The sequence below is a fragment of the Muscardinus avellanarius genome (assembly GCF_963383645.1).
Source record: "Muscardinus avellanarius genome assembly, chromosome: 14".
NCBI classification, from domain to species: Eukaryota; Metazoa; Chordata; class Mammalia; order Rodentia; family Gliridae; genus Muscardinus; species Muscardinus avellanarius.
In genome coordinates, this window is record NC_137800.1 from 17,517,579 (window position 1) to 17,531,532 (window position 13,954).

A 13,954-nucleotide genomic window follows, 5' to 3' on the forward strand; every position below is an offset into this window, starting at 1 on the left:
AACCACATTTTTATTCCTGTACAGTTTAATCCTATACAATGAAAGTGATTGTAGCATCAATGTCTGTAGTTTATGGTATTGGCAATACCATATATTAATGCCATGATTATAAAAAGCCAGTTTTTTAAAACAACTGTAAGTTTACTCTCCACTTTGAGTCCTTTGTTTCAATTCCATTTTATTTGTTCCACAAGCAGATCAAATTGTCATTCTGCAGAGCAGTTTTTCTTTTTGAGAGGTAAGTCCGTCCTTTAAAAAGCACTATCACACAGCCAAATCTTTCCAGTGTGTTCAAAAGGCCAAACAAACTATTGCCACACGGGATGTAAAATAAATAAATAAATAATATGCATCTAGCTTTGTTTTATTTGTTTTGATTTACTTATTTTATGGTAGTGGTGATTGAACCAGGGCCCTCGCATGTGCTAGGTAAGTGCTCTACCACTGAGCTACATCCCAGCCCTCGACATTAGGTTTTAAATTAATGTAGTTATTTCAGATTGTTTGAACCATCAAAATCCATCACAGAAAAGCTTTTTAATGAAAAAAAAATATTTTTTTGCAGTGGGTTTTTAAAGTGGAATTCAGTTTAGGGTTTTAAAAGTTTAGAAGAATAGCAGAATTAAATGTTGACTTCTATCCTGTTAGGGAGCTATATTATTTTCTCATTTCACTGATGTCAAAGTCTATGAACACTAATTTGGAGAATTTAGGCAGAGTTTTAAAACCACATTATCTTTTATCTTTAATATGGCAAGGCTTATCTTTGCTTTTTATTCTGGAGATGTTTTCATAGTGTTAAATGTAGCCCTTGATAAATGAGGTTTTATTTTAGCCAATCATATCACACTGTGAGATGAGCTATGTACTTATCTACCTTGCTTTTAAAATAGTATTTTCTGTGGTAATTAAGGTCAATAATCCTTTTCCTTCCAGAACAAAAAATAAAAAAGAGAGAAATCAATATTTACTTGTTTGCTGGTGAGTAAATGCTTTCTTTTCTTGGGAATATTTGTAGACAACATGCTGCCATTGCTAAGCCACAGGACAAATGGATTAGTGAAGAGCTTAGGAAAATTAACAGGGAAATTGAATCAAGGTTAATCCCTTGGGTGTGGTGTGAGTTTAAATCACCCAAAGCTTTGTTATTTGTAAGTGTTTTTCTCTTAAAATATTTTAAACCAGAAATTTAAGAGGAAGTTAATACAAAATTTAGTTTGTTTAAAGTTCATGTATTTTTAAAAAAAAATGCCACCGAAGTCCTTATTTGCACTGTGTTTTTGGCCTGGTTCAATCACCTACACTTTGTTTAACATGTGCCTTTACTCTGTACCTCTACAAGCTTTAAGAAAGATGAATTTTAAACCTCTCCCTTCATGACTGAATACTGTACCATTTTCTCACATATATACATGAATACACACAAGCCACACTCATACTCACACACAGACACACACATACATAACTGACATTGTTTACCTTCTTATTTATTTCTAGAAATGGGACTATTTGGACTCAGTGTCAACCACTAATTACACCCACACTGTTTCTCTTCATTAAAAGCTTTTTAAAAAACTTTTTCCCCTTTGATAATCTGTGAAGAACAAGCACACTGATAATTACAAAGTGCACTGATGTGATACCAGCTTAGTGCAATGTGACACTCATGCTTTGGTTCTTAGGGCCATATCTGCCTTTCCACAATAATAAATACGACAGCTAACAAAAACCACTTTTTTTTTTAATAGGACATCTTTTCCTTGACAGGCCACTATGTCTATAATCATTAATCTAGCTCACTGTAATATCATTCACACTTCTGTCTTATATGAATATGTAAAGAACACAATAATCAACGGACAAACCTAAACAATCCAACTTCTTATAGCATCTGTTGAATGTTTTTGCTTCTAAATCAAGCAAGGAAAATACTGTCAGCTTTTTAAAATAGGGCCTAGATTCTTGGTTGTAACTTATCAGTCAAGTCGACACCTCATATGGATTTTTAAAAAAACCCTACATTTTTATTTAATAACAAGTATTTATTTCCCTATCATAATTACTTCATGGTGGCAAATAGATGTTGATTTCACAACTTTGCTAGAGGTATATTGCTTTATTTTTGCATACTTTTGTTTTTCTCATCCTTTAGAGAAATGGCAGCTTCATCTAATTCTTCAAACCAGGATTCTTAATTCAATTAATTTAGTGCTTTGTAAAATTGTAACTCTTAAATGAACTTAAAGGAATGGGCTAAGCTGCTGTTTTGAAATATTCAGCTATTAAATGAAACAGAGGCTTAGCCTCTAATTTTAATTCAAAATGAGACGTGTTGTGAAATGCATACTGGATTTTGAGGACTTGGTTCAAAGAGAAAAGAGTCATTAACTATTTCAATAATGTTTCACACTGATAACACATTGAAATAACTTGTATAATAGGGTGCTAAACAAGTTATTACAATTAATTTCCTCTATTTATTTTTACTTTTTTTTAATGGCGCTTCTAGGAAATTTAAAATTTTCATTTGCGGCTGGCCCACATTTGTAGCTCATCTTTTGTTTTGTTCTGTTGGACTCCATTGTGTTACAGGTATCAGGTAAAATAAAGACCCAACAGCTGATCCCAACTTCTGTGCATAATTCATAAAGCGAATTAATCCCCTCCAATCCTCTGAAAATCTTTTGTTCATGATTTAAACAAAATTCCAAAGTCCTACTATCTTCAAATGTGTATTGCATCCATTTTTCAAACATGCATCTGTCAAAATAACCGGACTCCCAACGGTCGCGATAAAAATCTGTTAGCTGTCAAAGTGTATCAAAATACGCATTTTGCTTCCAGTGTGACGGGAATAATGCGGACAATTTCAGGCTTAAAACCAAATATGTTTGTTGTTTCCAGATGAGATAGCTAACATGACAAAGTCCTAAGAAATAAACATTGTGGTTCAAGTCTGTAACCTTGAACGCCCCTCCCCCACCACTGTGAAGTGTCATGTGTCTATTAGATTAATGTCTTCATTGCCCCAAAGCATTCCTCAGCCCAATGGTTCTTTACTGCCTTAGAAATTACTCTGTACCCTTCATGCTTCCAGAACACACTGCAGGTTCTGCTTCATGGGATCCTGGTCATTTGATGTTTTCTCCTCCTTTTCTATTTGAGCCAAGCAAGGAAAAATGAGTCAGGAGGAGAAAGGAGAAGATAAAGGAGTAATTAATGCAGGGTCGCTTGTTGACTGTAGTGGCTTAGGGCTAGAAAGACAGTCTTCAGTGAAGAAACCCCCAACTAGTTCCATCAGACTGGGATGACTTCGGGGGTTCCGCCTTCTGCAGGTGGCAGTGAATTTGTACCTGTTTGTGATACAGGCACAACTGCAGCATCCTTGACGTTCGTGTTTATGTTGCATGAGAAGTTCTTCTCCATTTTGTTGGCAGTGTCTGGGCAATTTTGCACAAAGATCACACGGTTGTAGGCCTTCAGCCTGCGCCACAATTGAACGTAGACTTTACACTGTACGTACATGAAGACGAGACCTCCCGTGAAGCCAATGGCCACCACAACCAGTTTTGTCCAAAATGGCCATTCAAGAACACCTTTGAAATAAAAAGAGAATGTTATTACCAAGTTGTCGTTAATGAATTTTTGGCAGTTTTTTTTTTCTATAGTACCTTTAAAAGACCAATATGCTACCAATACCAGCCGGGCATGGTGGTGCACGCTTGTAATCCCAGCATTCGGGAGGCTGAGACGGGGGGATCACAGTTCTTGGGCAGCCTCAGATAGACCCTGTTTCCAAATAAAGAATAAAAATAGGGCTGGGGGTGTAGCTTGGAGTTAGAGTGCTGCTGGGTTCCATCCCCAGTACCACCAAAAATAAAAGACCAAATACCTATCTGGTATATTACATTCATAAGAGATATACTTTTTAACAACCAGTAAGATTTGTAAACTCAATGGGCTTGTCTCACGTATTTTAAATATATAGTTAAAGTTGCATATGAGGAAATTTTCTCACCTGTCACTTCAACAACCTCATGTCAAGAGGTCTCTTAGGACATGATCAGATACTGTGTTAAGACTTTGGATACTCGCTTTGACAGTTATTCCTTATAGTGAAATATTTAGGGAAAAAATAATGAACATGCTACCTGAAAGAATCAAAATTTAGGACCCTTTCAAGGAAGGTGAAGTTGTGCAGATTGACCTTCCCTATGAAAGACAGAGAAGGCTGTCATATACAGAAAGAAAGAGAGAGGAGAGAGAGAGAGAGAGAGAGAGAGAGAGAGAGAGAGAGAGAGAGAGAGAGAGAAAGACTAGACTGTAGACATGCAGAAGATTTAGGATTCTAGTCTTAAATTTTGTGACTAGGAACCATCACTCTTCTAGATACCTGTAATTGTGTGTGTGTGTGTGTGTGTGTGTGTGTGTGTGTGTGTGCGTGTGTAAATGGAGATTGAACCCAGGGGCATTCTACCTCTGAGCTACACACCTAGCCCTATGTTTTTTTTTTTACTATCCTTTATTTTAAATAGGGTCTCACTAAGTTGGGGAGGGCATCATTAAGTGGCTGAGGCTGACCACAAATCTGCAATCCTCCTGTCTCAGCCTCTCCAGTACTGGGATTACAAGCATGCACCACCATGCTCCACTTAGATATATGTATTTCAAATTTCCGCAGCATTACTTGAAATAGAGTTTCTTTTGCAAAGAAACAGTTTAAAAAAATGTGTTGCCGGGCGTGGTGGCACACGCTTGTAATCCCCACGCTTGGGAGGTGGAGACAGGAGGATCGTGCAGGTTCAAAGCCAGCCATGCTGGCTTAAGAGATCCTGTTTCCAAATAAAAGAATATATAAAATAGGTCTGGGAGTGTAGCCCTAAGGTAGAAGGGCTTCTAGGAACCCCAGTACCACCAAAAAAAAAAAAAAAAGTTTCACAGGAGTGTCTATATTGGTGACTATTTAACTACTCGTAGTAAATATTAAATATATGATGGTCCAAACTCCACCTCTTGCTAATTCCAGGATGGGGTGGGGGACATAATCACTTTATGTAAAAAGATTGTACAAGCAAAAGATCCTGGCTCTATGGTTTACTAGTAAAGGCAGTAGAAATGATAGAAACTTTTTTTTATTATAAAAGTGAATAGAGATGTAAGAAATATGCTGCTTATATTTTGTAATACTGAAAATTGCTTTGGGCCTCTGAAGGCAAATTAGACACTGTTCCTATCATAATGAAGCACTTTATACCCTAAAATTAAGTAACAGAGTGCCCGATCAATTTGTGGTACCCAAAGTCATGAAGTATCGAGCCTTTGTTCTATGTCCAGACTCCCCAGCAAAGACAATATTATTCTTTCATATTTTCTTTTACATATCTGTTTCCCAGTGGAAACAATACATCAAAGTATCATCAACCAAAACTCACAAGAGGAAATGGGTAATATGAATGGGTCATATCAAAGAAGTCAACAGTTAACCTTCCACAGCAAAGAAGCAGGGGACCCAGATAGTTAGTTACTGGTAGATTCTACCAAACATCTTTCTATAAATCTAACTTTACTCTAAAAAATGAAGTCTATTATAAAAAAGCATATATTTTTTGTTTTAGCTTCTTGAATTCCAGTCTGTTTAGGTCAGATTATAAAATTTATTATAGTAAGAGGCAGGTTTTCCAGTATATATACTCCCACACCTATTTTATACTTTATTTGGAAACGGGATCTCACTAAGTTGTTGAGGGCCTCACTAAGTAGCTGAGGCTGGCTTCGAACCTATGCGATCCTCCTGAGTAATGTATGCATGAAATATTTATGGAAACCATTGTACCCCAACACCCCATATCTTTTAAACTATGCCCAAGACAGTTTACTGTGCCTAAAATTTGCACTAGTCCTGCAAATAAATGTTTATCACTCTGGTCTCTTATTAAGAAACTTGCAGGAAAGATTCAGAATATAAGCAAGATATCTTAGCATTCTCCAAATTTAAGATTTGTGCTGTAAGCTTTTATTTCAAGCAGTAGTTTCTATGTTCTTTGAAAGCTTCCCACCCAGATAGGCTAGAGGTGAAGTTATGTGTTAGTATCCATTTTTAAGGAAATCCCCATGGATAGACGTCTCACTTCCTCTTTTATTTGCTAAATCAAACTGCCAGTTGTTTCTCATAAATGCCTGGAGATTTTCCATTTCTGGTCCATGATATTTCTTCTCTGGATTTTATTTTTCGTGTGTGTGGTGCTGGGGATTAAACCCAGGGGCATTCTACCTCCAAGCTATCTCCCCCAGCCCAATTTTTTATTCTTTATTTTGAAATAGGGTCTTGCTAAGTTGTGGAGGGCCTCACTAAGTAGCTGAGGCTGGCCACAAACCTGTGATCCTCCTGTCTCAGCCTTCCTAGTACTGGGATTACAAGTGTGCACCATCACACCCAGCTTCTTCTCTGGAATTATCCCCACCCCCTGCTTCTTCTGTCCCAGCTTAGAAGTCATTTCCAGCTGAAAATAAACTGTTCCACTGTTCTAGTTCCAAAGTATTTCTCTGTGTGGGGCACAAGTTCACTTTCTTATTTTCTTTTCTTTTTTTTTTTTGTGGTACTGGGGGTGGAACCCAGAGACTTTCTACCTCCAGGCTATACTCCCAGACCTATTTTATACTTTATTTGGAAACAGGATCTCACTAAGTTGCTGAGGGCCTCACTAAGTAGCTGAGGCTGGCTTCAAACCTATGCAATCCTCCTGTCTCAGCCTCCCAAGTGCGGGGATTACAAGCGTGCGCCACCATGCCCAGCTACAAGTTCACTTTCTAGCCCAACTATTTGGCTTTGCGGTCCATGCTGCCATCTTGTCTGGTGCGGGTTTGTCTGGTTGGCTTTTGTTTTCCGTGGTACCTTGCTCAGGAGATATTTTCAGGATGAGTCAAAGATTTTACAGTTTCTGTGATCAACAGACCTCTGCTGCTTTTAGTAATCTGAAGAAAACACTCATGCCCCCCCCACCTCTCCTTTCAAAAATAGCTGCCCAAATCCATAATTTACCAGGTATCAAACCCAGCTACCATTTTCTCTACCCTTCCTGGGAGACTGAGTCAGATCCCTTTCCTTCACAAGATAACCCAGTCAATTCCCACAACCCAACTCCTCCTTTAACCTGTTCTTCTCACGTCACATACAAAGAAGGCCATTTGGGTACAATCTCATTGTTAAAATGACTATCTTCTTTAAGAGATAGTCTGTTATTTATCTTGTCTTTGATTAAGCAGGCAAAATTTTTCTTTCTGTGAAAGAAGTTATTATTGTTAGGTGAATTTTGCCTTGGAGAACTCACTCTAAGGATGTCTTGAGAGGGGATGCTAAAATGGGACAAAATGGACTTTTCAAGAATGTTTTCATTGCTAAGCTAGACTTTCCTCCTTTTTCCAATACTTAGCAAATTGCCTTCCTACTCAATTGTGTTGCCCTAGTCAGTTTCTCTTCTATCTTCTGCAAAGAGGAAGGAATGTGCACAATAAGGAAAAAAGAAGTAGAGAAGGGGAGACACAACAGTCTTGCTTCCTGGATCCTTTGTATGACTCAGAGAATTTGTCCTCACTAATTGGTATCTGAAGCTACAGCCTACACACAGAAGTACCAGCCATATAAAGTTGTCTTTGCTTGCCAGTTTGGAAAAGGAAATTGAAAAAATACAATTTCAGGCAGTTCAATCATCAATTAATTTCTCTAAAGCACAAGGATTGGTCGTGATTGCTGCTTTTGTGCTCAGAATTCTGTGGGAGTTTCTATAGGCTTAGGAAGAAAATCTCTTTCCATCTCTACCGCCCAAATATTAATGGAACATACACTGCTTGGAAATTCTTGGACAGAAATGAAAAGAACAAATATTCTGTCTACCCTTATTTTCTGAAGAAATAGAAATCTCGCCTTTCCTAATAAACTTAATTGATTTGTTTGCATTCCGTATCATCATGCCAATTCCACAAGAATGGGCAATCATTTCTCAGTCTCAATATATCCTTATTAAAATAAATTCTTCCAGGCCTCCTTCTGACAATTGTATATATGCGGTGTGGTACTTGAGCACTGCAGTATTTTATCATGCTATCCCAAAGCAATCAACCTGCTAATAGATTTTCCAGGAAAGGCTTAAGATGGTCTGTAGATTTGTCCTTCAATGTGATTTCACAAATTAAAAATTATAGGGATCAAGATACTATATTACTTTTGCCTGAAAATACAGTGCTTCCAAGTTCGCATGAATTAGTCCACAATCTACAAGAAGATGTATATTTAAATGGCAAGTCAAAGCACTAATATATGGATATGGCAGCTAGTCCTAGACTCTTGGGGGTCTGACTTGGCAAGATTTTTCTATACAGCTGGTGAAAGAAACTAGAATGTCCAGGTAAAAGTAACTACATATAAAGAGTATGAAAAATGATTGAAAAGGAAAATCTCATAAATTATTTTTTTCTTCCTCTCCCCATTTTCTTTATCCCATTTTCTGTTGGTATGGGATCAGGAAACATGGCTTGGGGCTATCCAAGTTCATTTCTTTTTCAGGATCCTGTCTATAAACAGGATCATTTCAACCAAGGGCCTCTCTCGTTGCCTCTATAGTTAATATTATTTCATCTTCATTCCCCCAAACCCTTCCCTTTTTGGCCAAGAAATACCCAAATCCCAATTTGATTCGATTTGAATTTTCTTTCTTTGCAGACAAATTCTAACAGGATCTCCCATACTGTGGTTAATGACTTCTCAGAGGTGTTTCTTCTGTGCCAAATTTATGCTTATTCCTACGGGTTAAGGATTTTTTCCCCCCTAAAACTGATGATTTTAGCCTTTATGTCTTTATCCATCTCAACTCAGGTAGCCTTTTCATTTCCTTGAGGTATTGGTCCTGGTACCTGCTATTTCCTTTGTTCCTAGTTTCCTCCTATTGGTAGTTTGCTGCAGGCAGAGCCCCTGATTGGGTCATGCCTCCCAGTGACCATGTCCTTGGGTACCCCATCCCATTTTAATTATGGCCTTGGCCATGTGACTTGCTTTGCCCACTAGAATAACAGCAAATGACATATAATCAGAGGCTTTGAAAGTATTTACACATGATGACTTTACTTTTATTTCTGCCTTTTTTATGGTACTGGAAATTGAACCCAGGAGAATATTACTTTTCGACTACACTCTCAACCTTATTTTATTATTTTATTTTTATTTTTTGGTGGAACTGGGGGTTGAACCCAGAGGCATTCTACCTCTGAGCTACTTCCTCAGCCCTATTTTTTTATTCTTTATTTTGAAACAGGGTCTCACTAAGTTGTGGAGGGCCTCACTTAGTGGCTGAGGCTGGCTGGAAAAAGTGTTTTAGCCTCTAAGACTAAGCACTCTCTGAAGACAGGTGTAGCTCCTGCTGAGAGGCTCAAACTCGACTCAGTCATGAAAACGAACTCAACTTATAAAGCTAGCTTATACCTGTGGTATGTACATTTCAGCAATTCTGGGACAACATTAGTATCTGCACCGTATAGCCTCTTTAATATAATTATAAATATAATATAATATAATTAATATAGGTTGAGCATCCCTGATCCTTAAATCCCCAATCCAAAATGCTCCAAAATTCAAAACTTCCTGTGTGCTGACATGGTACTACAGTGAACATCCATCCCACTAAGCATTTTGTGGTACTGGGGGTGGAACCCAGGGGCTTTTCTACCTCCGGGCTATACTCCCAGACCTATTTTATATTTTATTTGGAAACAGGGTCTCACTAAGTTGCTGAGGCTGGCTTCGAACCTGTGTGATCCTCCTGTCTCAGCCTCCCAAGCACTGGGATTACAAGTCTGCACCACCACGCCCGGTACCATTAAGCATATTTAAAAAAATCACCTTCACACTGTGCCCAAGATTTAAGACACCTGGGCCAGCTTCTAGTAACACTTGTGCCCTGTCCCCAAAATATCTCTTGATGTACATGCAAATATTCCAGAATCTGAAGACGAAGACAAAAATCTGGAATTCTTGAATGAGGGATACTCAACCTGTGTTATAAATTGTTGTTGTGATTTTTCTTATCTTTATTTTTGTGTTTTTTTGAACACATACATAATATACTCAAACATTCTTCTAGAACCTGTAAAGAGAAGTCAGGAGGAACAGTTGTCACCCAAATTAGCAATAAGGTTAATTTGAAGTGGTTTTGAGTTCCATAGATTTCATTTCACTTTATTTTTGTCATTACAAGAGAAAGAACATAGAGTGAGAAAGGTACCTGGGGCATTATGCATTTTTATCTAAAAGGATAACCATTTTAAAAGAGGAAAGTTTTTTTTTTCTTCAGGAATTGTCATTGTAGTTCAAAGAGATTTCGCTTTTTTGTAAACAACCTCAATTCTGGCTGAAAAGGACAATTTGTTCCTCTTCAAATATTTTTGAAGGTTTTCACTGTGGATTTAAAATATGTTGACCTTTGAATTATGCAGTTTTTCCCCCAATAACTTTAAAAGTAGATTTAGATTCAACACTCACAGCCCAAATGCTGGGGAAGAATAAAAAATAATAATAGTTCATACAGGTGCCAATATCCCCATTAAATTTACACATTAGAAAGTAAATTTTCCAATACAATTTGAGCATAATTATAGATGATACCCTTTACACTGGTCACTATGGTAATCCTTGTACGTGGGAGGCTGAGACAGGAGAATTGCAGGTTTGAAGCCAGTCACAGCGGCTTAGCAAGACTCTTAGTAACTTAGACTCTGTTCCACATAAAAAATAAAATAGGTTTGTAGGTACAGAATGCCGCTGGGCTTAGTCCCCAACATCACAATAAACAAACAGACAAGCAAACAATTCACTATAGTTTTCATATATGGTGTCCTGGGAGTTGTTCGTCTTGGCACATGGCTCTGTAGAAAGAGATATGGGTACTGCTTCTTCATAAATGTCTAGTTTCTGAATTAAACTAAACACCCCCAAATTTAAAAAATGTTATTTTCAGTTTAATTTAAGAAACTGAAACTAATTTATAATTTATACACACACATACACACAGGCACACACACATATATATACACACACAATGATAAATGATAATCAAGCTAACCTCTGACTGTCATTCAACTTTTATTTACTAGTAAAATGTGACTGCCTTAAAAGCGTGTCCACCGGGAGACTGTGGTCTGAAATTCCCACACCCACCCAGTCCAGAGAAAAAGTATTTCAAAGCAAATCGTAAAGGGAAAGGAAAAGGCAGGACACCTTAGATACAAGACATTCCTCCTGTCTTCTACAGCATGGACCCTGCCACTCGCTGGCTCCCAGACACCACAGCACCAGGAGATGGCAGTGACCAGGACCGACCCGGCCCCAGCCTGCTCTGAGCTGCAGAGGGGAGACATAAACTACCCAAGCAACCATGTTCATGTGGGAGTCGCAGACTCAGACTGAGCTTCTCAACACAGCTTCATGGCAGAAGCATCTAAGGTATGATGAAGTCTGACTCTCCGGGGACACAACACAACAAGGTCCTGTGGTGTTATAGAAAATCTGCAGGGGTAGGGGACAAGTGCAGGTGCTATGGAAAGCACATAGTAGGGCAGCAGATCTCAAACAAGCATCGGCACCTCTGATGGCTTTCAAAGCAGAAATCACCAGGCTCCACACTCAGGGTTTCTGATATGTGGGTCTAGGGGAGCGGGACCCTACAATCTGTGTTTCTAATAAATGTTCTGGAGAGGGGGATGCTAATGTTGCCATGGTTTGAGAATTGCTGTGGGGGCCTGGGGGGATAATTACAGTATTTCATAGAGCAGATCTAGGTTTCCCAGGAGTGGTGTCTATCTGGGAAGGCTGGCTCAGGGCTGGCTCAGAGTGTGAGAACAGCTGAGTGCTGAAGTGTGTGGACTGTGGTGTAAACAAGTGAAGCAGGGAGGTAACGGTTTCCATAGATGCAAACACTTGGCAAGGGGCTGGAGGTAGAATGAGGAGCAGAAGGGCTGTCCCCGGGGCAGTATCACCCCACTGAGGGGCTTAGGTTATCTATTAAGAGTATCAGCTAAGTGGGGATAGAAGTTAATCTGATTTGTGGTTTTGTAAAGTCGCTGTGGTTACATGACAGAGTGTGGGCTCTACAGTGTTTGAGAAAAAATAATATGGTGGCTTGCACATGGATGCTGGAAGTAGGCAAGGAGATGAATGGGCAGATTTTAGGGACAGATGAAACCAAATAAATAGAATTTGGTGTCTGATTTAAGGTAGAAGAAGGGAGATCAGGCATGGAAGCCAGATCTGTGGGTTTGACCGGTGGATCTTAGCAAAGCCTCTCCCACAGTGTCAAAAAGTGTGAGGTTGCCTATGAGTTTGGACGTGTTGAAACAGAGGCACTTTCGAAAGACTTTCAAACAGGCAGTCAGCAGGCATGTGGGTGGATGGGTTTTAGTGCCTTTGGAGCTGGGGATACATTTGGGGAGTTAACAGCATAGAAATCGCAGCTAGAGACAGAACAATGAGAGGGACTAGGGAAAAATGGAGAACCATGAGTTTCTTGGGTTCTGGACAGATTTTGTTGGCTGAAACTGAGATAAACTGAAGTTCAGCTGAAGTTATAGAATAAATGATCATAACTTACATGTCTTAGAGTACAGCTGACCGTAATAAATGCAACAGAGTTATCTTTGGGTTTCTTGGTGAGGTTTACATAGATGAAAAGATACTGCTTCTTCTTAAAACTTCTGGAGAGATGCCCTTGTCTACCTACCTTCCTTCCTTCCTTTATTTTTTTTTTTTTGAGGGGGGACATGAAAAGGCTTCTCATAACACTACAAACTCACAGTGTTACCACGGAAAAACTTTCTCCTTCCAAATGCATCATTTTCTGGGGGTGGGGGTGGGACTATTTCTCACTGTTTTACCAGCCATGAGTTAGGCTATACACCCAGGTTCATAGAGCCCAGTGAGAAACAGAACTTAGTACCTTCATAATATTGTATGATCATCGTGCTTCCTATGTTTGCTTCTGTTTTAAAGGATCTGTTTCAAGTGTAAGAATCTATTTTGGAACCTCTTTCTTTGCAGACTCAACAGTACCCTTCATAATCAAGTTGGGTTCCAGGAAAAGAGGAGCCCTGTGCTCAGCTACAGCCAGCCAAGTCAGGGTGGTAGCTGCGGGACAGGGGTGGGATTATGCTACCTCTGGGCTGATTTACGGTTCTTAAACACTGAACTCTAAATTAATCGCCTAAAAAATTAAGTCTTTGTCAGGTCTGCCCTCGGTGGCTGGGAAAATACTTGAGTCTGAGACAGCACAATGGATGAAGTAAGATGGGGACGGGTCTGTTTTCCATATACATGTGACCACACTGATTGTAACATGCTCCTGTTACTTGGCTTGAGCCAGTGACTGTATCTAAGGGGAAAGGTGATTTTTTTTTTTTTTAGGTCTGGGGTTGGGACCCAGGGGTATTCGACCTCCAAGCTACACCCCCTGCCCTATTTTTTATTCTTTATTTTGAAACCGGGTCTCACTGTTGCAGAGGACCTCACTAAGTAGCTGAGGCTGTCCGCGAATCGTGATCCTCCAGGTCTCAGCCTCCCGAATGCTGGGATTACAAGCATGTGCCACCACGCCTGCCTGGAAAGGTGAATTTAACCAATAAATAGGAGGAGGAGGAGGAGGAGGAGGAGGAGGAGGAGGAGGAGGAGGAGAAAAAACAGGAAGAGGAGAAAAAGGAGGATGGGATGGGAAGGAGGAAGAGGAGGAGATGACAACAAGAGAAAGGGGGTGAAGATAAAAAAGGAAGGCTATACTCTCAGTGAATTTATTTAATATGGATGTAATATGATATTTTGGAGTGGGGTAGTAGGGATTAAACACAGGTGCAGTCTACCTTTGCAATATACCCCCAGACATTTTATTTTGAAACAGGGTCATGGTAAGTTGCTGAGAGTCTT

The 13,954-nt window shown here is 39.3% G+C and overlaps 1 protein-coding gene across 4 annotated transcripts in view; it reads right to left on the reverse strand.

Annotated features, from left to right (window-relative positions):
• Nucleotides 1-3,297: 3,297 nt before the first annotated feature.
• MARCHF1 (membrane associated ring-CH-type finger 1) overlaps nucleotides 3,298-13,954 on the reverse strand; it is a gene marked incomplete at both ends in the record, with an annotated part of 467,270 nt that continues 456,613 nt past the window's right edge. For all 4 annotated transcript variants that reach the window (XM_080709868.1, XM_080709866.1, XM_080709867.1 and 1 more), the window contains one exon: nucleotides 3,298-3,596. In XM_080709868.1, the coding sequence (XP_080565994.1) occupies nucleotides 3,298-3,596 (299 nt within the window). The remainder of the gene's footprint in view (nucleotides 3,597-13,954) is intronic.